General features: G+C 40.3%; 2 protein-coding genes and 1 pseudogene across 3 annotated transcripts; all 3 read right to left on the bottom strand.

Moving 5' to 3' along the window:
- Positions 1–3,024: 3,024 nt before the first annotated feature.
- Positions 3,025–6,961, bottom strand: LOC116188865 (annotated as a pseudogene).
- Positions 6,962–11,802: 4,841 nt separating this feature from the next.
- LOC116188261 (3-ketoacyl-CoA thiolase 2, peroxisomal-like) lies at positions 11,803–16,559 on the bottom strand. Of its 2 annotated transcripts, none has more exons than XM_031517504.1 (14): positions 16,216–16,559; positions 15,303–15,379; positions 15,127–15,211; positions 14,884–15,010; positions 14,587–14,685; positions 14,435–14,502; positions 14,243–14,350; positions 13,809–13,886; positions 13,560–13,692; positions 13,349–13,445; positions 13,031–13,154; positions 12,817–12,925; positions 12,290–12,373; positions 11,803–12,158 (listed from the first exon to the last, which is right to left on the bottom strand). In XM_031517504.1, exons 1-14 carry the CDS (start codon positions 16,315–16,317, stop codon positions 12,049–12,051), a joined length of 1,401 nt encoding a protein of 466 aa, XP_031373364.1. In that variant the 5' UTR covers positions 16,318–16,559; the 3' UTR covers positions 11,803–12,048. The 2 variants fall into 2 exon arrangements, with proteins under 2 accessions (XP_031373364.1, XP_031373365.1); XM_031517505.1 differs by lacking the exon at positions 16,216–16,559 and adding an exon at positions 15,752–15,888.
- A 3,791-nt stretch (positions 16,560–20,350) lies between these two features.
- LOC116188262 (3-ketoacyl-CoA thiolase 2, peroxisomal-like) lies at positions 20,351–26,095 on the bottom strand. Its single transcript, XM_031517506.1, has 14 exons — positions 25,789–26,095; positions 24,971–25,047; positions 24,795–24,879; positions 24,552–24,678; positions 24,256–24,354; positions 24,104–24,171; positions 23,912–24,019; positions 22,397–22,474; positions 22,140–22,272; positions 21,928–22,024; positions 21,607–21,730; positions 21,393–21,501; positions 20,866–20,949; positions 20,351–20,733 (listed from the first exon to the last, which is right to left on the bottom strand). The coding sequence occupies exons 1-14, from the start codon at positions 25,888–25,890 to the stop codon at positions 20,693–20,695; spliced, it is 1,332 nt and encodes a 443-aa protein (XP_031373366.1). The 5' UTR covers positions 25,891–26,095; the 3' UTR covers positions 20,351–20,692.
- Positions 26,096–26,893: the final 798 nt, after the last annotated feature.

Raw genomic sequence — 26,893 nt, 5'->3', positions numbered from 1 at the left:
ATCATCATACTTTTATCTTAATTATCATAATTTTTTTAATAATATGAATATTTATTTTATTTTAAATAAACGTGCGGTCCGACCCATCGAACCCCCGGTTGGACCCATAAACCCATGAACCCGTACCCCTTCCGGTTCATCATCCGGTCCGGTTCTGATAACACTGGTTAAAAGTGAGACGAGTTATGGTGGGAAAAGACAATGGAGATATGATTGCTTTTTTTCAAATTTTAATATCATTATTTTATATTTAGGAAACGTTAAGAAAATATTTCAACAAGATTGGTGTTGTCTTTTGGCTATTAACATCTGCTCGGAGGTCGGTTTGGTCCTAATTTATCGGATATTTTTGTGGTTTTCAAATCCTAATATCTTAAGTTCGGCCATGTGTGGAAGACAATTTATTAAAAGAAAATGCTTGTTGGGATCGCAGGTTATTGTGTTAGATTAAGCACCACCCTACATTTCCAATGGCGAAGGAAGGTCGAGTGACAATGCGAGTGACTTGATCCCAAGATATTGATATATGGAATTATGGGATTTATTAGTGCCATAAACATATCATCATTCATTAAGTTAGTTCAATTTTGTTCATATGAATAAAAGTATTTCAAAAGAATTTTTTTTCTCGGTGAGTACCATTTAGCATCATGAAGTTTAATGATCCTGACTAGTTCAATTTTCTGGTCAAATTGACTCATTAAAAGATAAAACTTTCCTAATCGCATATTTTTTCTATTCAATTAAAAGGTAAAGTTTTCAATCGTACGTTCACTAGAATTGTCTATTTATATTCAGTGGTTATAGATACGATACCGGATCCCACAAATATCCCTAGATATCTCCAGATAACCATAGTCATGAGATAATATCTCAAGTATCAAGTCGGGTCGGGTCCCACAAGGGCGGATCTTATTCGGTTCAACCCGAAAAAATCCTACAAAGAAGTTGGAAGAGAATTAGAATCCAATGAGGAATTAGTTCGTGCTGCTCAATCGCCAGCTGCCTTAGCATCTGCAACATCTTGGGGACGAAAAACATAAGTCTCTGAAGTTGGATATGGAGTAGCGTTCAAGGTTGAGGTTTGATAGCAATAACTCTCTTTTTGTCGGTCAAATCAATCGTACGTTCACTGGAATTGTCTATTTATATTCAGTGGTTATAGATACGATATCGGATCCCACAAATATACCTAGATATCTCCAGATAACCATGGTCATGACATAATATCTCAGGTATCAAGTTGGGTCGGGTCCCACAAGGGCGAATCCTATTCGGTTCAACCCGAAAAAATCCTACAAAGAAGTTGGAAGAGAATTGATTGTAAATGCATTGAGTTGATTATCTGTTTAGCTATTGGACTCATTAGGATGAATCGTTGTTGAAGAATTTGGAAGAGAATTAGAATCCAATGAGGAATTAGTTCGGACTGCTCAATCGCCAGCTGCCTTAGCATCTGCAACATCTTGGGGACGAAAAACATAAGTCTCTGAAGTTGGATATGGAGTAGCGTTCAAGGTTGAGCTTTGATAGGTCAGGCACGGATTGGGTTTTAGGATTTTAGGGTTTAATGTTGCATTTGATATATCGTATTGGAATGGGAGTCTGGAGTCGGCAGAGTGAAATCTTAGGTCTGTGAGTGGATTGGGTGAGATTTATCGAATTTCAGTGGGCAGAATTAAATATAATCAGTTGTGTGTGTTTGTATTCATTCTTGAATTCTTCATTTTAGTCATGATTTTTAACAAGAAGTGAGGGATTTTTCTTTGGAAAAACTGAAGGGTTCCCATGGAAAATGACTGCCCTTTAATTTCGTTAGTAGAAATAGATGATCACCATTCGAGAGATAAATGAAGAGGGAGAGGCTGCAAAATGTAGCTTTTTAACATTCAGTATAAGAAAAGGGTGGTTGAGAATGTGCTGAATAGACTGTCGCGCTCTTTAATATGAAGTGTACATCCTGTGCCATTTTATTGGTGCTGTTTATGGGCATCCCGCGTATATGTTGATCTGAAAATAATCGCCTAGTTTTGAAACTTTATCATCCTCAAAACTTGTGGCACAAGGCCAATGTCTGTCGAGGCTTTGGTTGGTATGTTGGATGCCCTTGTATTTCCAACCAGGCGAGCCTTTTCTCAATCCAATTGCTTCAAAAATTGTGTTGATTGTACAATTTCACTATACTGCACTGCAAGTCCTGTGGTTGCATATGTTGCTATACTTTCAAGCCCTGGCTTTGAGCACACTATGCCCAAGATAAGATATGAAGTAAGAATTATAAGAGCTAAAATTTGCCCAAAATGTTTGGTGCAATAATCAAGTACTCACCTCACCTCCCTTTCCAGAGTCTACTCTGAGGTTGAGGGTTTGACTGCCACCAGATGCCCCAGGAATCCCTTATGGCCAGATTTAAGGCTTATCGGTAGCATTCCTCGAGGCCTGTGCTTGGTGCCTTGCAGGTCTCAGGGTTCTGCATACCTTACAGTTGAAGCATCAACTAACTAAGGGCCCCGGGGGGGTGGCAAGGGGAAGCCTTTGGTGGCTCCTTCCGTCCTTTCTGTTTCTTCTTTGTGCCTTTTCTTCAAATCGTTCGTAGAATCGAAGATGAGTTGATTGTGATGTACCATTTGGATTAGGTTATAATCGAAGTATGGAATAGGAAATTGCTTGTTTGAGGATGAACCCTTGGGACTTGAGGTCTTAGTGTTCTGATCACGAATATTGACGAGCGACCATATACATGCTGCCCATGCAATTCCAGTATTGAGTCTGTTGCCTGTCATTTAATGCAATACACTGCCTGTGTGGAAACTTGCTGGTGTTCATGGACATGGATCATATCACAAATTTGGACCGACAAGAAACCTATCTTTTATGTCATGGAAAATCTTAAATGGTCCTTAAATCGATTGGAAATGGCATGTCATCTTAAGAATCATGCTATTTCCTCCCAGTCAGATGCCACTGGCCAGACTAAGCTTGTGACATTACTCTAGTTTTAAACTTGTGATGATTTTCATTCTATACCAAATTGGCTAGCATAAAGCGTATATAGATAGAATACTCCATATATAACAACACTAAACAACATGGGTAAGCCATTACACGGTTGCTGGAAAAATTGAAGTCCTGATGAAATGAAGATCACCCTCGGGAGCAGGCCTCCCTGGCTGTTTATTCACTTTACAGCATAAACTGTTTGCCTATTCCTCTATTCGATATGCCCCCACAATCCTAGGTTGGACACCACAACATCGTGCAACTTGGGAATCTGTGTCTAACGAGCATCTTGGAAAGGAGATTGTTGTGCCCAATGGTTTGGGCATTTTGTATCTCATCGACAGAGTCCCCTCTCTCAAAAAACAGCTGCTGCACCCATTCCCGTACCTGCAGAGTCCCAACAGAATAAGGGGGGTTCTATGTCGTGGGAAATGAAAAGGACAGATCCAATTGGAATGAGATAGACTATCGATGGAATTGAAATAATGTAATATATAGAGAGAGAGATAGAGAGAGACCTATGCACATGGAAATAACCCCGAACCGGCAGTCTCTTCCTCGACGCTTCATCTCGTTCAGTAGAGTTCCAACACACCGAGCACCTGAGCAACAAATAGAATTATGAAATGTAAGTTTGAGTAAGTCGTCAGTGCTTTATCTCCAGCATGAGATCTCACAGGACAACATTAAACTGGTATGACAGGAACGGGAAAAAGAATCTGATCCCTTCAACTCACTCATCATATCCATCGTACCACTGGCCATAAGACTTTCAACCGTGTTTGTTTAGATTTCAATGGATCAATTCTTAGAAGTTGGCCATCAGGAAAAATGACCATGGAAAATGATAATAGGAAACTACTTTTTGAATAGTAGCTCGAGAGTAATTAAATCAAATAAGCAATTTCCAGCTTAATCAATGCTTTAGACTCCCTAATCCCTCCCTATGTACTCTCTTCATTCCTTTCTCCATTCATTCATTTTTCTCGACTAACTTGCATTAACTTTTGAGCACTTAATCAATATACAGTAGTCGAGTACCTGTAGCGCCCAAAGGATGCCCGAGAGCTATCGCGCCTCCGTTGACATTGACCTTCTCAGGGTCAAGCTCCAGCTTCTTACAGCAGTAAACATACTGAGATGCAAATGCCTGAGACAAGAAAATAGGAGAGAGTGAAAAGTAGAGACAAAACAGGGCACTTGTAAGCTGATGTTGGTAGGGAAAAAGAAAAGGGAAAGAGAAAAGGATGGTTACCTCATTGATTTCAAAGAGATTGATATCATCAAGCTCCAGCCCTGCTGACTTCACTGCAGCTGGAATAGCCACTGCCGGACCGATCCCCATGACAGCGCGGGTCCACACCAACTGCAGCGAAACTCCTAGAGGACATCCAGAGGACGGCGTTCAGAGCAAATGGAAAGAAAAGTTCCACACTATGGATTTTGAATTTCATTCCTCCTAACTCTTTCTTTAGTCTAATAAACATCACAAGCTGTTCGTTAAGTGTTACAAAAACTCCTCCTTTCCGACACATAATTTTGCAACAAGGTAATATTTTGTAAAAGAAGAGGTACCTGAAAACACCGAGAATCGGAAGTCCCTTTTGTTAAAGCCATACTTCGCTTCATGAGCAGCACAGCAGCAGCTCCATCACTCACTTGACTAGCATTCCCTGACATAACAAATGAATCGGTAGTATCACCTCATGGCAGAATTTCAACATTCAAAGAAACGATTCTGATAAAGCCAAAGTTTCAAATTTCAAGTGGCTTGCAAATAATATACCAGCAGTTGTGGCTCCATCCTTTTTAAATGCAGGCTTCAGCTTTGCTAGGTCTGCCATGTTCGTGTTTGCTCGGATACCATCATCCACACAAATCGTCACAGGCTTCTCGTCTCCAGATTTCGGGTCCACGAGCTACATGTAAAATCAAGCAGTTACATCATTTTATAATCAAAGCAACCTCAGAAAAATGATTGTTATTTGTGTCTATATATAGCGGGAGAGAGATATAGATATATACACAATGGTACCTTGGTTTGACTGGAATTATCTCGTCCTTGAATTTGCCAGAAGCAGTTGCAGCAGCAGCTCGTCTATGAGACTCGACCTATTGAAAAAAAGATATAAACATGAGCGGTCGATGTTGCTGTGGAAAACTAAGAAAAATCCTAATTTTGCATTTTCTTCTTCTACAGGAGCCGGAATAAACATGCCCAATTGCACTTCATCAGAAATATGGAACCATAAACCATACTGTAAAATCCAATTTCCCTTATTTTCTTATCCATTGTGTTTGGTGCCCATTGTGGTAGTGAGATTTCTCACTTTGAGACCAGAAAGAACTTCCATCCATTTGTTCTATATGAGAAGATGAAAAACAATTTTTTTCAATAAGTGGCCGGGGGGGGGGGGGGGGGGGGGGGGGGGGGGTATTATTAGTGGATTCTTTTCAAAAACTACAGCGGCGTGGTCTTGCTCTTGGCGAGTAACACCATAGCGCTGAGCCACATTTTCAGAAGTGATCCCCATAGCAAGAATCATTCCTAAGTCCATATCCGACTTTAATCATACCAGTGAAAATGAACGTACTCTCGGATTAACATTTGGAACCCTGCCAATTGCATCTACATCATTGATTCCAGTCCAGCACCAATTCCTGATTATAGTACAGTTGAGTCATTTAGTCAAGGGTCGATGCTTGTCACAAGAAGCCAATAATATATCTAGAACCCATTTACCAATGTCATAAAATCCGGCTTTTATGGCGGCGGCAACATCAGCAACTGCTTGAAGGCCGATGAGCATTGCCTGTTGACAGTCCTAATGGGCACCGTCTCTGGTTCATGACCAAATCAAACATTAGCCTATGTCCTTTTGCTGTCTAATCAGATGTTCAATGAAGAAAACTTTCCACTAGTCTATGCTTCTAGGATAGATGGTTCTAGTTTGGGATTTCGATTATATCTGTTAATTTCCCAAAGTATACTCTAGAAAATATCATAAAAGGTAGCGTCCAAGGGGGGAAAATTATACCAGGAATGCCCGCATAAAATGCAGCCATCCTACACTCGGTCGCTCTCAGTGAGCCCGGGGCCAAAACGCGTACCAACAACTAATATCCCCCACCTCCGCTGGGTTCTTATTTGTTTTCTCTAACACTGCCTGTGAATCACAAGAACCAAACAGAATGAGAAAGCTACCCGTAGAAAATTGATACACAAGGAGAAACCAGAGATTGATATGAGCTTCCAAAAAACTCTAACAGGAGACTCCAACCTTAAGGACCGGAGCGAGCAGATCATCGGGATGAGTATCCTTGAACCCCCCACGTCTGCCTTGCAAATTGCAGTTCGATATGCTCTGTTGGACAAGTTCAAATTAATGACTTCATAGAGGAGGAAACATTAGAATAAACTGCTATTTTTTGATCTGCAGAGCAAGGGACTTACCCCACAATAACAATGTCATCCCCAAAAGCCGCAGTTCTATGATAAGCTGCAATTATCTCCAGCAGCACATATTGAAGCCTAACATGAAAAAATACCGAAAAAGTATTCAGAAAAACATGTGTTTTTTCATTAAGACCAGGATAAAAAGAGAGTTTTAATGTTATGACCATTGACCAACCGATTCATTACTCACAACCCATCTAGAAGTACAAAGTACAGGACAACAATTTGCAGTACTAAAGTTAAAGCCAAAACACAATCTGAAAGCCAGTTTGTCCTATATATGATAAATTTTTGAAACCTCTGTATATCTGATTTCTTCCCTATATTTGCATATCCCCTAAAGGACGGTAATACTAGAGTCAGAACTGAAGTAAGAAATGTTCAAAACGACTAGGAAAGATCAAGAGAACAAGATCATGGCCAAAAAGGTGCTCTGCTCAGATACCATAACGTGAATAGGAATTCAGAAAGATGATCTTCACTTGTCCTCCTGAGTATATCCATTATCTATATATATATATAAATATAATGCTATACAGTAGTAAATGCATAAATTACAAATTTTTGGGTAGGCATGGATAGATTACAAACTGCACGAGCGGCTATCTACTCTCTAATGAACTTCTACCTACCTCTATACTGCTTCCTAACTCTAGCATGCTGGGCTACCCCCCCACCATTCAATACTCTCCATTACGCACCAATACATGCAATTCTCTACCATGTAAGTCAGCATCATCAATAAAAAAGAACAAGAAGACACTTATTCACTAATTATGAGCAAACTGGGTCAAAGCTTCACAGGCAGGAGACTTTCCCTTAAGGGGGAAGCCATCAATATCACGCACGCATGATCCCAACAAACAAACCACATAAGAAAAACAGCCAATCTGATCATAAAGATGAGATTTTGAGCTTACAGTCAAGTTGCAGACTCCTGGGTCTGAGAAGAGGACCCAGAATTGGAAGTGGGTTGGAGATGCTGAAGCAGGATTCTCTGTCTGTTGAGAGCTTTCTCCATGTCTCAATCTCTCTTCCAATCCCACCCAGAGACAGAGACCAACACACAATATAGATGCAATTGATCGAATTGGTTAGCAGGGGAAACCCATTGAATGGCTGATATATATAATATATGTGTGTGAAAGGGGGAAGGGGGCAAGTTTCTTGTAATATTCTCAGTAGTTATGCGTTGAAGAGTGGTCAACTTCAACTACGAATAAAGAAGAGGAGGCGTCAATGAGAAAGTGAGTGGGTGGGAAAATGGTGGGAAGGGACAATTATATTATCGACATCGATTGGTCTCTTGAAAGTTTCGCAGAAATAAAACCCCCACGTTTTTCCTAAGGACCAGCACCGTCTTTCCCACGTTTTTTCCCAAGGACCAGCACCGTCTTTCCTTAATTATTAGAGAATCTTTTGCGTCCCTCAATAGCATGTTTGGATCACCATCCAAATCGTTAGAATGATTTTAGGAAAGGGAAAATAGCCAAAAAAAATAATTCCAATAATTTCCTTAAATTCCCTAATCTATTCACATTTTAAATTTTAACATGAAAATCAAAATATTTCCTTCTGTTTCCCCCAAATATCAACCCATTAACTCTAGGCTTAACGGCGTTGACGTGGCCGATAATTAGCCTGATAATTTACCTATGTGACGGACGAAAATTCACATCGAACGGAGATATCCTTTTAATTAAAAAATTAAAATAGTGTTTGAAATTTTTCTTCAATTTAACATAAAATAAAAAAATTCTCTCCTCTCTTTCTCCTCCTTCTCTCAAGCTCACAACCTCTTCCCTCTCTTCCCTCTCGACTCTCTCTCTCCTCTCTCTCGACACTCTCTCCTTTCTCCGTCTCCTCTCTCTCATCTCTCTCGCCTCTTTTTCATCTCCCTCTCTCATCACCGCTTTGTCCTCTCTCTCATTTCTCTTTCCTTCTCTCTCCTCTCTCTAGACACCTCCTCTCCCTCTCTCTTGACTCTCTCCTTTCTCTCGACTCTTATCTCACTCTCTTCTCTCTCATATTTATCTCATTTCTCTCGCTCTTTTTCATCTCTTTTCTCTATCTTATCTCTCTCCTCTCTCTCTCCTTCTCCTTTCTCTCAGAGATGAGAGAGTGGATAGAGATAGAGTCGAGACAGATGAGAGAAAGGAGAGAGACATGAGAGAGAGTCAAGAGAGATGAGAGAGGAAAGCGAGGAGAGAGAGTTGAGAAAGAGGGAAAAGATATGAGAGAGAGAGGAGTGAGAGTTGGGAAAGAGATGAGAAAGAGTCGAGAGAGAGAGAAAGAGATGAGAGAGAGATGAGAGAGAGGAGAGAGAGTTGAGGGAGTTGAAAGAGAGAAGAGAGAGAAAGAGAGGAGAGAGTGAGTGAGTGAGTATGGAGATTTTTTGGGTAGTTGAAAAAAGCTGGGTGGTGGTTAAAAGTGAGACGTGTTATGGTGGGAAAGGACAATGGAAATATGACTGCTTTTTTTCAAATTTTAATATCATTATTTTATATTTAGGAACGTTAAGAAAATATTTCAACAAGATTGGTGTTGTCCGTTGGCTATTAACATCTGCTCGGAGGTCGGTTTGATCTTAATTTATCGGATATTTTTGTGGGTTTCAAATCCTAATATCTTAAGTTCGGCCATGTGTGGAAGACAATTTATTAAAAGAAAATGCTTGTTGGGATTGCAGGTTATTGTGTTAGATTAAGCACCACCCTACATTTCCAATGGCGAAGGAAGGTCGAGTGACAATGGGAGTGACTTGATCCCAAGATATTGATATATGGAATTATGGGATTTATTAGTGCCATAAACATATCATCATTCATTAAGCTAGTTCAATTTCGTTCGTATGAATAAAAGTATTTCAAAAGAATTTTTTTTCTCGGTGAGTACCATTTAGCATCGTGAAGTTTAATGATCCTGACTAGTTCAATTTCTGGTCAAATTGACTCATTAAAAGATAAAACTTTCCTAATCGCATTTTTTTTTCTATTCAATTAAAAGGTAAAGTTTTCAATCGTACGTTCACTAGAATTGTCTATTTATATTCAGTGGTTATAAATACGATACTGAATCCCACAAATATCCTTAGATATCTCCAGATAACCATGGTCATGAGATATATCTCAAGTATCAAGTCGGGTCGGATCGGATCTCACAAGGGCGGATCCTATTCGGTTCAACCCGAAAAAATCCTACAAAGAAGTTGGAAGAGAATTAGAATCCAATGAGGAATTAGTTCGTGCTGCTCAATCGCTAGCTGCCTTAGCATCTGCAACATCTTGGGGACGACAAACATAAGTCTCTAAAGTTGGATATGGAGTAGCGTTCAAGGTTGAGGTTTGATAGCAATAACTCTCTTTTTGTCGGTCAAATCAATCGTACGTTCACTGGAATTGTCTATTTATATTCAGTGGTTATAGATACGATATCGGATCCCACAATATACCTAGATATCTCCAGATAACCATGGTCATGACATAATATCTCAGGTATCAAGTTGGGTCGGGTCCCACAAGGGCGAATTCTATTCGGTTCAACCGAAAGAATCCTACAAAGAAGTTGGAAGAGAATTATGGTGCGTTTGATTTCAGAGTTAAAGTAACTTTGATTTTGATTGTGGAAAAGGACAAATAATTGTGTAGTGTGTTGAGTTAAAGTTAAGAGTTAAAATTTTTGTGATTTTAATTGTGAAACCAAACGGAGTGTTAGAATCCAATGAGGAATTAGTTCGGACTGCTCAATCGCCAGCTGCCTTAGCATCTGCAACATCTTGGGGACGAAAAACATAAGTCTCTGAAGTTGGATATGGAGTAGCGATCAAGGTTGAGCTTTGATAGGTCAGGCACGGATTGGGTTTTAGGATTTTAGGGTTTAATGTTGCATTTGATATATCGTATTGGAATGGGAGTCTGGAGTCGGCAGAGTGAAATCTTAGGTCTGTGAGTGGATTGGGTGAGATTTATCGAATTTCAGTGGGCAGAATTAAATATAATCAGTTGTGTGTGTTTGTATTCATTCTTGAAACTTCTTCATTTTAGTCATGATTTTTAACAAGAAGCTGAGGGATTTTTCTTTGGAAAAACTGAAGGGTTCCCATGGAAAATGACTGCCCTTTAATTTCGTTAGTAGAAATAGATGATCACCATTCGAGAGATAAATGAAGAGGGAGAGGCTGCAAAATGTAGCTTTTTAACATTCAGTATAAGAAAAGGGTGGTTGAGAATGTGCTGAATAGACTGTCGCGCTCTTTAAATATGAAGTGTACATCCTGTGCCATTTTATTGGTGCTGTTTATGGGCATCCCGCGTATATGTTGATCTGAAAATAATCGCCTAGTTTTGAAACTTTATCATCCTCAAAACTTGTGGCACAAGGCCAATGTCTGTCGAGGCTTTGGTTGGTATGTTGGATGCCCTTGTATTTCCAACCAGGCGAGCCTTTTCTCAATCCAATTGCTTCAAAAATTGTGTTGATTGTACAATTTCACTATACTGCACTGCAAGTCCTGTGGTTGCATATGTTGCTATACTTTCAAGCCCTGGCTTTTGAGCACACTATGCCCAAGATAAGATATGAAGTAAGAATTATAAGAGCTAAAATTTGCCCAAAATGTTTGGTGCAATAATCAAGTACTCACCTCACCTCCCTTTCCAGAGTCTACTCTGAGGTTGAGGGTTTGACTGCCACCAGATGCCCCAGGAATCCCTTATGGCCAGATTTAAGGCTTATCGGTAGCATTCCTCGAGGCCTGTGCTTGGTGCCTTGCAGGTCTCAGGGTTCTGCATACCTTACAGTTGAAGCATCAACTAACTAAGGGCCCCGGGGGGGTGGCAAGGGGAAGCCTTTGGTGGCTCCTTCCGTCCTTTTCTGTTTCTTCTTTGTGCCTTTTCTTCAAATCGTTCGTAGAATCGAAGATGAGTTGATTGTGATGTACCATTTGGATTAGGTTATAATCGAAGTATGGAATAGGAAATTGCTTGTTTGAGGATGAACCCTTGGGACTTGAGGTCTTAGTGTTCTGATCACGAATATTGACGAGCGACCATATACATGCTGCCCATGCAATTCCAGTATTGAGTCTGTTGCCTGTCATTTAATGCAATACACTGCCTGTGTGGAAACTTGCTGGTGTTCATGGACATGGATCATATCACAAATTTGGACCGACAAGAACCTATCTTTTATGTCATGGAAAATCTTAAATGGTCCTTAAATCGATTGGAAATGGCATGTCATCTTAAGAATCATGCTATTTCCTCCCAGTCAGATGCCACTGGCCAGACTAAGCTTGTGACATTACTCTAGTTTTAAACTTGTGATGATTTTCATTCTATACCAAATTGGCTAGCATAAAGCGTATATAGATAGAATACTCCATATATAACAACACTAAACAACATGGGTAAGCCATTACACGGTTGCTGGAAAAATTGAAGTCCTGATGAAATGAAGATCACCCTCGGGAGCAGGCCTCCCTGGCTGTTTATTCACTTTACAGCATAAACTGTTTGCCTATTCCTCTATTCGATATGCCCCCACAATCCTAGGTTGGACACCACAACATCGTGCAACTTGGGAATCTGTGTCTAACGAGCATCCTTGGAAAGGAGATTGTTGTGCCCAATGGTTTGGGCATTTTGTATCTCATCGACAGAGTCCCCTCTCTCAAAAACAGCTGCTGCACCCATTCCCGTACCTGCAGAGTCCCAACAGAATAAGGGGGGTTCTATGTCGTGGGAAATGAAAAGGACAGATCCAATTGGAATGAGATAGACTATCGATGGAATTGAAATAATGTAATATATAGAGAGAGAGATAGAGAGAGACCTATGCACATGGAAATAACCCCGAACCGGCAGTCTCTTCCTCGACGCTTCATCTCGTTCAGTAGAGTTCCAACACACCGAGCACCTGAGCAACAAATAGAATTATGAAATGTAAGTTTGAGTAAGTCGTCAGTGCTTTATCTCCAGCATGAGATCTCACAGGACAACATTAAACTGGTATGACAGGAACGGGAAAAAGAATCTGATCCCTTCAACTCACTCATCATATCCATCGTACCACTGGCCATAAGACTTTCAACCGTGTTTGTTTAGATTTCAATGGATCAATTTCTTAGAAGTTGGCCATCAGGAAAAATGACCATGGAAAATGATAATAGGAAACTACTTTTTGAATAGTAGCTCGAGAGTAATTAAATCAAATAAGCAATTTCCAGCTTAATCAATGCTTTAGACTCCCTTATAATCCCTCCCTATGTACTCTCTTCATTCCTTTCTCCATTCATTCATTTTTCTCGACTAACTTGCATTAACTTTTGAGCACTTAATCAATATACAGTAGTCGAGTACCTGTAGCGCCCAAAGGATGCCCGAGAGCTATCGCGCCTCCGTTGACATTGACCTTCTCAGGGTCAAGCTCCAGCTTCTTACAGCAGTAAACATACTGAGATGCAAATGCCTGAGACAAGAAAATAGGAGAGAGTGAAAAGTAGAGACAAAACAGGGCACTTGTAAGCTGATGTTGGTAGGGAAAAAGAAAAGGGAAAGAGAAAAGGATGGTTACCTCATTGATTTCAAAGAGATTGATATCATCAAGCTCCAGCCCTGCTGACTTCACTGCAGCTGGAATAGCCACTGCCGGACCGATCCCCATGACAGCGGGGTCCACACCAACTGCAGCGAAACTCCTAGAGGACATCCAGAGGACGGCGTTCAGAGCAAATGGAAAGAAAAGTTCCACACTATGGATTTTGAATTTCATTCCTCCTAACTCTTTCTTTAGTCTAATAAACATCACAAGCTGTTCGTTAAGTGTTACAAAACTCCTCCTTTCCGACACATAATTTTGCAACAAGGTAATATTTTGTAAAAGAAGAGGTACCTGAAAACACCGAGAATCGGAAGTCCCTTTTGTAAAGCCATACTTCGCTTCATGAGCAGCACAGCAGCAGCTCCATCACTCACTTGACTAGCATTCCCTGACATAACAAATGAATCGGTAGTATCACCTCATGGCAGAATTTCAACATTCAAAGAAACGATTCTGATAAAGCCAAAGTTTCAAAATTTCAAGTGGCTTGCAAATAATATACCAGCAGTTGTGGCTCCATCCTTTTTAAATGCAGGCTTCAGCTTTGCTAGGTCTGCCATGTTCGTGTTTGCTCGGATACCATCATCCACACAAATCGTCACAGGCTTCTCGTCTCCAGATTTCGGGTCCACGAGCTACATGTAAAATCAAGCAGTTACATCATTTTATAATCAAAGCAACCTCAGAAAAATGATTGTTATTTGTGTCTATATATAGCGGGAGAGAGATATAGATATATACACAATGGTACCTTGGTTGTGACTGGAATTATCTCGTCCTTGAATTTGCCAGAAGCAGTTGCAGCAGCAGCTCGTCTATGAGACTCGACCTATTGAAAAAAAGATATAAACATGAGCGGTCGATGTTGCTGTGGAAAACTAAGAAAATATCCTAATTTTGCATTTTCTTCTTCTACAGGAGCCGGAATAAACATGCCCAATTGCACTTCATCAGAAATATGGAACCATAAACCATACTGTAAAATCCAATTTCCCTTATTTTCTTATCCATTGTGTTTGTGTGCCCATTGTGGTAGTGAGATTTCTCACTTTGAGACCAGAAAGAACTTCCATCCATTTGTTCTATATGAGAAGATGAAAAACAATTTTTTTCAATAAGTTGGGCCGGGGGGGGGGGGGGGGGGGGGGGGGGGGGTATTATTAGTGGATTCTTTTCAAAACTCACAGCGGCGTGGTCTTGCTCTTGGCGAGTAACACCATAGCGCTGAGCCACATTTTCAGAAGTGATCCCCATAGCAAGAAGACAATCCTGGGCTTGAGCAAACATTTCCACCTGTAATTGAAATCACGTTCAGCAAACGAAATCATTTCCTAAGTCCATATCCGACTTTAATCATACCAGTGAAAATGAACGTACTCTCGGATTAACATTTGGAACCCTGCCAATTGCATCTACAGTCATTGATTCCAGTCCAGCACCAATTCCTGATTATAGTACAGTTGAGTCATTTAGTCAAGGGTCGATGCTTGTCACAAGAAGCCAATAATATATATCTAGAACCCATTTACCAATGTCATAAAATCCGGCTTTTATGGAGGCGGCAACATCAGCAACTGCTTGAAGGCCGGATGAGCATTGCCTGTTGACAGTCCTAATGGGCACCGTCTCTGGTTCATGACCAAATCAAACATTAGCCTATGTCCTTTTGCTGTCTAATCAGATGTTCAATGAAGAAAACTTTCCACTAGTCTATGCTTCTAGGATAGATGGTTCTAGTTTGGAATTTCGATTATATCTGTTAATTTCCCAAAGTATACTCTAGAAAATATCATAAAAGGTAGCGTCCAAGGGGGGGAAAATTATACCAGGAATGCCCGCATAAAATGCAGCCATCCTACACTCGGTCGCTCTCAGTGAGCCCGGGGCCAAAACCGTACCAACAACTATATCCCCCACCTCCGCTGGGTTCGTATTTGTTTTCTCTAACACTGCCTGTGAATCACAAGAACCAAACAGAATGAGAAAGCTACCCGTAGAAAATTGATACACAAGGAGAAACCAGAGAAATTGATATGAGCTTCCAAAAAACTCTAACAGGAGACTCCAACCTTAAGGACCGGAGCGAGCAGATCATCGGGATGAGTATCCTTGAACCCCCCACGTCTGGCCTTGCAAATTGCAGTTCGATATGCTCTGTTGGACAAGTTCAAATTAATGACTTCATAGAGGAGGAAACCATTAAGAATAAACTGCTATTTTTTGATCTGCAGAGCAAGGGACTTACCCCACAATAACAATGTCATCCCCAAAAGCCGCAGTTCTATGATAAGCTGCATTATCTCCAGCAGCACATATTGAAGCCTAACATGAAAAATACCGAAAAAGTATTCAGAAAAACATGTGTTGTTCATTAAGACCAGGATAAAAAGAGAGTTTTAATGTTATGACCATTGACCAACCGATTCATTACTCACAACCCATCTAGAAGTACAAAGTACAGGACAAACAATTTGCAGTACTAAAGTTAAAGCCAAAACAGCAATCTGAAAGCAGTTTGTCCTATATATGATAAATTTTTGAAACCTCTGTATATCTGATTTCTCCCTATATTTGCATAATACCCACTAAAGGACGGTAATACTAGAGTCAGGAACTGAAGTAAGAAATGTTCAAACGACTAGGAAAGATCAAGAAGAACAAGATCATGGCCAAAAAGGTGCTCTGCTCAGATACCATAACGTGAATAGGAATTCAGAAAGATGATCTTCACTTGTCCTCCTGAGGTATATCCATTATCTATATATATATATAAATATAATGCTATACAGTAGTAAAATGCATAAATTACAAATTTTTTTGGTAGGCATGGATAGATTACAACTGCACGAGCTGCTATCTACTCTCTAATGAACTTCTACCTACCTCTATACTGCTTCCTAACTCTAGCATGCTGGGCTACCCACCCACCATTCAATACTCTCCATTACGCACCAATACATGCAATTCTCTACCATGTAAGTCAGCATCATCAATAAGAAAAGAACGACTTCACTAATTATGAGCAAACTGGGTCAAAGCTTCACAGGCAGGAGACTTCCCTTAAGGGGGAAGCCATCAATATCACAGCACGCATGATCCCAACAAACCACATAAGAAAAACAGCCAATCTGATCATAAAGATGAGATTTTGAGCTTACAGTCAAGTTAGCAGACTCCTGGGTCTGAGAAGAGGACCCAGAATGGGAAGTGGGTTGGAGATGCTGAAGCAGGATTCTCTGTCTGTTGAGAGCTTTCTCCATGTCTCAATCTCTCTTCCAATTCCCACCCAGAGACAGAGACCAACACACAATATAGATGCAATTGATCGAATTGGTTAGCAGGGGAAAACCCAATTGAATGGCTGATATATATAATATATGTGTGTGAAAGGGGGAAGGGGGCAAGTTCTTGTAATATTCTCAGTAGTTATGGCGTTGAAGAGTGGTCAACTTCAACTACGAATAAAGAAGAGGAGGCGTCAATGAGAAAGTGAGTGGGTGGGAAAATGGTGGGAGGGGACAAATTATATTATCGACATCGATTGGTCTCTTGAAAGTTTCGCAGAAATAAAACCCCCACGTTTTTCCTAAGGACCAGCACCGTCTTTCCCACGTTTTTCCCAAGGACCAGCACCGTCTTTCCTTAATTATTAGAGAATCTTTTGCGTCCCTCAATAGCATGTTTGGATCACCATCCAAATCGGTTAGAATGATTTTAGGAAAGGGAAAATAGCCAAAAAAAAATATATTCCAATTAATTTCCTTAAATTCCCTAATCTATTCACATTTTAAATTTTAACATGAAAAATCAAAATATTTCCTTCTGTTTCCCCCAAATATCAACCCATTAACTCTAGGCTTAACGGCGTTGACGTGGCCGATAATTTAGCCTGATAATTTAGCCTATGTGACGGACGAAAATTCACATCGAACGGAGATATCCTTTTAATTAAAAAATTAAAATAGTTTGAAATTTTTCTTCAATTTAACATAAAATAAAAAAATTCTCTCCTCTCTTTCTCTCTCCTTTCTCTCACCTCTTTCCTCTCTCCGCTCTCGACTCTCTCTCCTCTCTCTCGACACTCTCTCCTTTCTCCGTCTCCTCTCTCTCATCTCTCTCGACTCTTTTTCATCTCCCTCTCTCATCACCCTTTGTCCTCTCTCTCATTTCTCTTTCCTTTCTCTCTCCTCTCTCTAGACACTCTCCCCTCTCTCTTGACTCTCTCCCCTTTCTCTCGACTCTATCTCATCTCTCTTCTCTCTCATATTTATCTCATTTCTCTCGCTCTTTCATCTCTTTTTCTCTATCTTATCTCTCTCCTCTCTCTCTCCTTCTCCTTTCTCTCAGAGATGAGAGAGTGGATAGAGATAGAGTCGAGACAGATGAGAGAAAGGAGAGAGACATGAGAGAGAGTCAAGAGAGATGAGAGAGGAAAGCGAGGAGAGAGAGTTGAGAAAGAGGGAAAAGATATGAGAGAGAGAGGAGTGAGAGTTGGGAAAGAGATGAGAAAGAGTCGAGAGAGAGAGAAAGAGATGAGAGAGAGAGATGAGAGAGAGGAGAGAGGAGAGAGAGTTGAGGGAGTTGAAGAGAGAGAGAGAGAGAGAGAGGAGAGTGAGTGAGTGAGATGGAGTTAGAGAGGAGAGAGTGAGTGAGTGAGTATGGAGATTTTTTGGGTAGTTGAAAAAAGCTGGGTGGTGGTTAAAAGTGAGACGTGTTATGGTGGGAAAGGACAATGGAAATATGACTGCTTTTTTTCAAATTTTAATATCATTATTTTATATTTAGGAACGTTAAGAAAATATTTCAACAAGATTGGTGTTGTCCGTTGGCTATTAACATCTGCTCGGAGGTCGGTTTGATCTTAATTTATCGGATATTTTTGTGGGTTTCAAATCCTAATATCTTAAGTTCGGCCATGTGTGGAAGACAATTTATTAAAAGAAAATGCTTGTTGGGATTGCAGGTTATTGTGTTAGATTAAGCACCACCCTACATTTCCAATGGCGAAGGAAGGTCGAGTGACAATGGGAGTGACTTGATCCCAAGATATTGATATATGGAATTATGGGATTTATTAGTGCCATAAACATATCATCATTCATTAAGCTAGTTCAATTTCGTTCGTATGAATAAAAGTATTTCAAAAGAATTTTTTTTCTCGGTGAGTACCATTTAGCATCGTGAAGTTTAATGATCCTGACTAGTTCAATTTCTGGTCAAATTGACTCATTAAAAGATAAAACTTTCCTAATCGCATATTTTTTTTCTATTCAATTAAAAGGTAAAGTTTTCAATCGTACGTTCACTAGAATTGTCTATTTATATTCAGTGGTTATAAATACGATACTGAATCCCACAAATATCCTTAGATATCTCCAGATAACCATGGTCATGAGATAATATCTCAAGTATCAAGTCGGGTCGGATCGGATCTCACAAGGGCGGATCCTATTCGGTTCAACCCGAAAAAATCCTACAAAGAAGTTGGAAGAGAATTAGAATCCAATGAGGAATTAGTTCGTGCTGCTCAATCGCTAGCTGCCTTAGCATCTGCAACATCTTGGGGACGACAAACATAAGTCTCTAAAGTTGGATATGGAGTAGCGTTCAAGGTTGAGGTTTGATAGCAATAACTCTCTTTTTGTCGGTCAAATCAATCGTACGTTCACTGGAATTGTCTATTTATATTCAGTGGTTATAGATACGATATCGGATCCCACAAATATACCTAGATATCTCCAGATAACCATGGTCATGACATAATATCTCAGGTATCAAGTTGGGTCGGGTCCCACAAGGGCGAATTCTATTCGGTTCAACCGGAAAGAATCCTACAAAGAAGTTGGAAGAGAATTATGGTGCGTTTGATTTCAGAGTTAAAGTAACTTTGATTTTGATTGTGGAAAAGGACAAATAATTGTGTAGTGTGTTGAGTTAAAGTTAAGAGTTAAAATTTTTGTGATTTTAATTGTGAAACCAAACGGAGTGTTAGAATCCAATGAGGAATTAGTTCGGACTGCTCAATCGCCAGCTGCCTTAGCATCTGCAACATCTTGGGGACGAAAAACATAAGTCTCTGAAGTTGGATATGGAGTAGCGATCAAGGTTGAGCTTTGATAGGTCAGGCACGGATTGGGTTTTAGGATTTTAGGGTTTAATGTTGCATTTGATATATCGTATTGGAATGGGAGTCTGGAGTCGGCAGAGTGAAATCTTAGGTCTGTGAGTGGATTGGGTGAGATTTATCGAATTTCAGTGGGCAGAATTAAATATAATCAGTTGTGTGTGTTTGTATTCATTCTTGAAACTTCTTCATTTTAGTCATGATTTTTAACAAGAAGCTGAGGGATTTTTCTTTGGAAAAACTGAAGGGTTCCCATGGAAAATGACTGCCCTTTAATTTCGTTAGTAGAAATAGATGATCACCATTCGAGAGATAAATGAAGAGGGAGAGGCTGCAAAATGTAGCTTTTTAACATTCAGTATAAGAAAAGGGTGGTTGAGAATGTGCTGAATAGACTGTCGCGCTCTTTAAATATGAAGTGTACATCCTGTGCCATTTTATTGGTGCTGTTTATGGGCATCCCGCGTATATGTTGATCTGAAAATAATCGCCTAGTTTTGAAACTTTATCATCCTCAAAACTTGTGGCACAAGGCCAATGTCTGTCGAGGCTTTGGTTGGTATGTTGGATGCCCTTGTATTTCCAACCAGGCGAGCCTTTTCTCAATCCAATTGCTTCAAAAATTGTGTTGATTGTACAATTTCACTATACTGCACTGCAAGTCCTGTGGTTGCATATGTTGCTATACTTTCAAGCCCTGGCTTTTGAGCACACTATGCCCAAGATAAGATATGAAGTAAGAATTATAAGAGCTAAAATTTGCCCAAAATGTTTGGTGCAATAATCAAGTACTCACCTCACCTCCCTTTCCAGAGTCTACTCTGAGGTTGAGGGTTTGACTGCCACCAGATGCCCCAGGAATCCCTTATGGCCAGATTTAAGGCTTATCGGTAGCATTCCTCGAGGCCTGTGCTTGGTGCCTTGCAGGTCTCAGGGTTCTGCATACCTTACAGTTGAAGCATCAACTAACTAAGGGCCCCGGGGGGGTGGCAAGGGGAAGCCTTTGGTGGCTCCTTCCGTCCTTTTCTGTTTCTTCTTTGTGCCTTTTCTTCAAATCGTTCGTAGAATTGAAGATGAGTTGATCGTGATGTACCATTTGGATTACGTTATAATCGAAGTATGGAATAGGAAATTGCTTGTTTGAGGATGAACCCTTGGGACTTGAGGTCTTAGTGTTCTGATCACGAATATTGACGAGCGATGATATACATGCTGCCCATGCAATTCCAGTATTGAGTCTGTTGCCTGTCATTTAATGCAATACACTGCCTGTGTGGAAACTTGCTGGTGTTCATGGACATGGATCACATCACAAATTTGGACCGACAAGAACCTATCTTTTATGTCATGGAAAATCTTAAATGGTCCTTAAATCGATTGGAAATGGCATGTCATCTTAAGAATCATGCTATTTCCTCCCAGTCAGATGCCACTGGCCAGACTAAGCATGTGACATCATCCTAAGCTCCTAACCTGACCGCGTTACTCTAGTTTTAAACTTGTGATGATTTTCATTCTATACCAAAAACAGCTGCTGCACCCATTCCCGTACCTGCAGAGTCCCAACATAATAAGGGGGGTTCTATCGTCGTGGGAAATGAAAAGGACAGATCCAATTGGAATGAGATAGACTATTGATGGAATTGAAATAATGTAATATATAGAGAGAGAGATAGAGAGAGACCTATGCACATGGAAATAACCCCGAACCGGCAGTCTCTTCCTTGACGCTTCATCTCGTTCAGTAGAGTTGCAACACACCGAGCACCTGAGCAACAAATAGAATTATGAAATGTAAGTTTGAGTAAGTCGTCAGTGCTTCATCTCAAGCATGAGATCTCACAGGACACCATTAAACTGGTATGACAGGAACGGGAAAAAGAATCCGACCCCTTCAACTCGCTCATCATATCCATCGTACCACTGGCCATAAGACTTTCAATCGTGTTTGTTTAGATTTCAATGGATCAATTTCTTAGAAGTTGGCCATCAGGAAAAATGACCGTGGAAAATGATAATAGGAAACTACTTTTTGAATAGTAGCTCGAGAGTAATTAAATCAAATAAGCAATTTCCAGCTTAATCAATGCTTTAGACTCCCTTATAATCCCTCCCTATGTACTCTCTTCATTCCTTTCTCCATTCATTCATTTTTCTCGACTAACTTGCATTAACTTTTGAACACTTAATCAATATACAGTAGTCGAGTACCTGTAGTGCCCAAAGGATGCCCGAGAGCTATCGCGCCTCCGTTGACATTGACCTTCTCAGAGTCAAGCTCCAGCTTCTTACAGCAGTAAACATACTGAGATGCAAATGCCTGAGACAAGAAAATAGGAGAGAGTGAAAAGTACTAACAAAACAGGGCACTTGTAAGCTGATGTTGGCAGGGAAAAAGAAAAAGGAAAGAGAAAAGGATGGTTACCTCATTGATTTCAAAGAGATTGATATCATCAAGCTCCAGCCCTGCTGACTTCACTGCAGCTGGAATAGCCACTGCCGGACCGATCCCATTGACAGCAGGGTCCACACCAACTGCAGCAAAACTCCTAGAGGACATCCACAAGACAGCGTTCAACGCAAACGGAAAAAAAAGTTCCACACTATGGATTTTGAATTTCATTCCTCCTAACTCTTTCTTTAGTCTAATAAACATCACAAGCTATTCCTGAAGTGTTAAAAAATCCGCCTTTCTGGCACATAATTTTGCAACAAGGAAATATTTTTCTTGTAAAAGAAGAGGTACCTGAAAACACCGAGAATCGGGAGTCCCTTCTGTAAAGCCATACTTCTCTTCATGAGCAGCACAGCAGCGGCTCCATCACTCACTTGACTAGCATTCCCTGACATAACAAATGAATCGGAATGCATCACATCATGGCAGGATTTCAACATTCAAAGAAACGATTCTGATAAAGCCGAAGTTTCAAAATTTCAAGTGGCTTGCAAATAATATACCAGCAGTTGTGGCTCCATCCTTTTTAAATGCAGGCTTCAGCTTTGCTAGGTCTGCCATGTTCGTGTTTGCTCGGATACCATCATCCACACAAATCGTCACAGGCTTCTCGTCTCCAGATTTTGGGTCCATGAGCTACTAATAAAATCAAGCAGTTACATCATTTTATAATCAAAGCAACCTCAGAAAAATGATTGTTATTTGTATATATATATATATATATAGCGGGAGAGAGATATAGATATATGCACAATGGTACCTTGGTTGTGACTGGAATTATCTCGTCCTTGAATTTGCCAGAAGCAGTTGCAGCAGCAGCTCGTCTATGAGACTCGACCTATTGACAAAAAGATATAAACATGAGCGGTCGATGTTGCTGTGGAAAACTAAGAAAATATCCTAATTTTGCATTTTCTTCTTCTACAGGAGCTGGAATAAACGTGCCCAATTACACTTCATCAGAAACATGGAATCATAAACCATACTGTAAAATCCAATTTTCCTTGTTTTCTTATCCATTGTGTTTTTGTGCCCATTGTGGTAGTGAGATTTCTCACTTTGAGACCAGAAAGAACTTCCATCCATTTGTTCTATATGAGAAGATGAAAACCTTTTTTTTTTGAGTTAATCGCGCAAAAAATCATGAACTTCGACTGTTTTCCCAAATCGAACGTCAACTCTCAATTTTCTCAAATCTAAGCAGCAACTTGCCACGTTAGACCAAGTATAGCATCCGTCTCGGATTCCGTCTCGTTTTGGGACGTGGCAAGTAATGATAGCCGATGTGGCCTGACTATTTTTAAGCTCCAATCAAACAATGACACCTAGACCAACGATCCCACTTGATTATTTAAGAAGACCCTAATATTTCTCATTTTTCAAATTTGACCCCATATTCTTGGGGGCCGAGTCGAGGAATCAAGTCGTGGAAGGAGGAAGGAGAAGGAAATGACGTCAGCAGTGCAGTTGAGGGACTGAGGGGCGGGGGAACCCATAGCTAGGCCGTTCGCCTCTCCTCTCCCTCTGTTTTTGAATCGAAAAACAGAGGGAGAGGGGAGGGGGCCAACCCAGCTGGGGGCTCCCCCCGTTGGCCGTCAACCCCTGAGGTGAGGTAGGAAGCAGTGTGACGGAGATGGTGATGGAGGAAGGAGGTGGCTAAGACAGTGGTGCGAGGAGACGAGGATGATAATGAGGGAGCTGGATAATGAATGGCAGATGAAGAGGAAGAAAAAGGGGAAGGCTGAGATGTGTGGTGGATTGTTGATGCCAAGGAGCCAAGAGGGACGGGGAGTGAAGGTGGCTATGGAGTGAAGAGCAGAGGAGGAGGAGGAGAGGGATGAAAGCAGAGATGAGGAGAGGGAGAAGGAGATGATGAAGTTGCTGGTGTGGTGATGGAGATGGTGATAGGAGGAGATGGCGATGGCGATGGTGATGGTGATGGAGAAGGAGATGTGCTGTGCGTGCGAGAGAGAGTAAGAAAGAAGAAAAAACTATGTGCGCTAAGGATGTGTCGTTGTTTGATTAGAGCTTAAAAATAGTCAGGCCACATCGGCTGCCGTTACTTGCCATGTCAAAAAACGTGACGGAATCTGAGACGGATACTATATTTGGTCTAATGTGGCAAATTGCTACTTAGATTTGAGAAAATTGAGAGTTGATGTTAGATTTGGAAAAACGGTCAAAGTTCAAGATTTTTGGCATGATTAACCCCTTTTTTTCGATAAGTTAGGGGGAAAAAAAAGAAAAACATTAGTGGATTCTTTTCAAAACTCACAGCAGCGTGGTCTTGCTCTTGGCGAGTAACACCATAGCGCTGAGCCACATTTTCAGAAATGATCCCCATAGGAAGAAGACAATCCCGGGCTTGAGCAAACATTTTCACCTGTAATTGAAATCACGTTCAGCAATCTAAATCATTTCCTAAGTCAATATCCAACTTTAATTGTACCAGTGAAAATGAACGTACTCTCGGATTAAAATTTGGAACCCTGCCAATTGCATCTACAGTCATTGATTCCAGCCCAGCAGCAATTCCTGATTATCAGACAGTTGAATCATTAAGTTAAGGGTTGATGCTTTTCACAAGAAGCCAATAATATATATCTAGAATCCATTTACCAATGTCATAAAATCCGGCTTTTATGGAGGCGGCAACATCAACAACTGCTTGAAGGCCGGATGAGCATTGCCTGTTGACAGTCCTAATAGGCACCGTCTCTGGTTCATGACCAAATCAAACATTAACCTATGTCCTTTTGCTGTCTAATCAGATGTTCAAAGAAGAAAACTTTCCACTAGTCTATGCTTCTAGGATAGATGGTTCTAGTTTGGAATTTCGATTATATCTGTTAATTTCCCAAAGCATACTCTAGAAAATATCGTAAAAGGTAGCATCTGAGGGGAGAAAATTATACCAGGAATGCCAGCATAAAATGCAGCCATCCTACACTCGGTCGCTCTCAGTGAGCCCCGGGCCAAAACTGTACCAACAACTATATCCCCCACCTCCACTGGGTTCGTATTTGTTTTCTCTAACACTGCCTGTGAATCACAAAAACCAAACAGAAAGAGAAAGCCGCCCGTAGAAAATTGATACACAAGGAGAAACCAGAGAAGATGATATGGGCCTCCACAAAAATCTAACAGGAGACTCCAACCTTAAGGACCGGAGCGAGTAGATCATCGGGATGAGTATCCTTGAACCCCCCACGCCTGGCCTTACAAATTGCAGTTCGATATGCTCTGTTGGACAAGTTCAAATTAATGAATTCATAGAGGAGGAAACCATTAAGAATAAACTGCTATTTTTTGGTCTACAGAGCAAGGGACTTACGCCACAATAACAATGTCATCCCCAAAAGCCGCAGTTCTATGATAAGCTGCATTATCTCCTGCAGCACATATTGAAGCCTAACACGAAAAATACTGAAAAAGTATTCAGAAAAACCATGTGTTGTTCATTAAGACCAGGATAAAAAGAGAGTTTTACTGTTATGACCATTGACCAACCGATTCATTACTCACAATCCATCTAGAAGTACAAAGTACAGGACAGACAATTTGCAGTACTAAAGCTAAAGCCGAAACAGCAATCTGAAAGCAGTTTGTCCTATATATGATAAATTTTTGAAACCTCTGTATATCTGATTTCTCCCTACATTTGCATAATACCCACTAAGGGACGGTAATACTAGAGTCAGGAACTGAAGTGAGGAATGTTCAAACGCCTAGGAAAGATCAAGAACAACAAGATCATGGCCATAAAGGTGCTCTGCTCTGATACCATAATACAATACAGTAGTAAAATGCATAAATTACAAAATTTTTTGGTAGGCATGCATTGATTACAACTGGACGAGCTGCTATCTACTCTCTAATGAACTTCTACCCAATTCTATACTGCTTCCTAACTCTAGCGTGCTGGGCTACCCACCATTCAATACTCTCCATTACCCACCAATACATGCAATTCTCTATCATGTAAGTCAGCATAAGCACAACTTCACTAATTATGAGCAACCTGGGTCAAAGATTCTCAGGCAGGAGACTTCCCTTAAAGGGGAAGCCATCAATATCACACCACGCATGATCCCAACAAACCACATAAGAACAACAGCCAATATGATCATAAAGGTGAGATTTTGAGCTTACAGACAAGTTAGCAGACTCCTGGGTCTGAGAAGAGGACCCAGAATGGGAAGTGGGTTGGAGATGCTGAAGCAGGATTCTCTGTCTGTTGAGAGCTTTCTCCATGTCCCAAACTCTCTTCCAATTCCCCCCCCCCCCCCCCCCAGAGACAGAGACCAACACACAATGCAATTGGTCGAATTGGTTAGCAGGGGAAAAACCCAATTGAATGGCTGATATAATATATATATATATATATGTATGTATGTATGTATGTGTGTACGTGTGTGCGGAGGAAAGGCGGAAGTGGGCAAGTTCTTGTGATATTCTCAGTAGCTATGGCGTTGAAGAGAGGTCAACTTCAACTGCGAAGAAAGAAGAGGAGGAGTCAATGAGAAAGGGACTGAGTGAGAAAAAAGGGACTCGCCGTTTGGTTTTAATTGGTTTGTAATAATTGTATTATTGAATTATGAGAAAAAATGTGAACAATTAATAAATAATTGAGAGAAAGTAATAATTAAGTAATAATTATGTTATTAAATTGTTAAAAAATAATTAATAGTTGAAAGAATTTAATATTAAAAATTGAATTGAATGGTTAAAAAATTTTAAAAATGAAAAATGTAATGATTGTGATGTTAAATTAAAGATAAGTGGAGTGGAGTGAAATTGAGTTGAAAATTTTTTAAAAAACAAACACACTCTTTGTCCATATCGATTGGTTTATTGAAAGATTCGCAAAAATAAACCCCCACGTTTATTTGAGAATCTTTTGCGTCCCTCAATAGCATGTTTAGATCGCGGGATAATCCACTCCTCTATAACATTCACCATCTAAATCGGTTAGATGCTTTTAGGAAAGGGCAAAAACAAGCCAAGATTTCCTTAAATTTTTCAATCTATCAACATTTTAAATTTTAACCCGAAAAATCAAAACATTTCTTTTTCCCATCTACGTATCCATTAACTTTAGGCTTAACAACATTGACGTGGCCGTGAACTCCGTTTATGTTGCAGATGGAAGTCCACATGAAAAATGATATTCTTTTAACCTAAAAATTAAATCGTTTGAAATTTTTCTCTAATCTACCACAACATAAAAAATTCTCCCTTCTCTCTCCTCTCTCTC

This window comes from Punica granatum, chromosome 8 (genome assembly GCF_007655135.1).
Source record: "Punica granatum isolate Tunisia-2019 chromosome 8, ASM765513v2, whole genome shotgun sequence".
In the NCBI taxonomy this organism is placed as follows: Eukaryota; Viridiplantae; Streptophyta; class Magnoliopsida; order Myrtales; family Lythraceae; genus Punica; species Punica granatum.
This window is presented reverse-complemented; position numbering and strand designations above follow the sequence as displayed.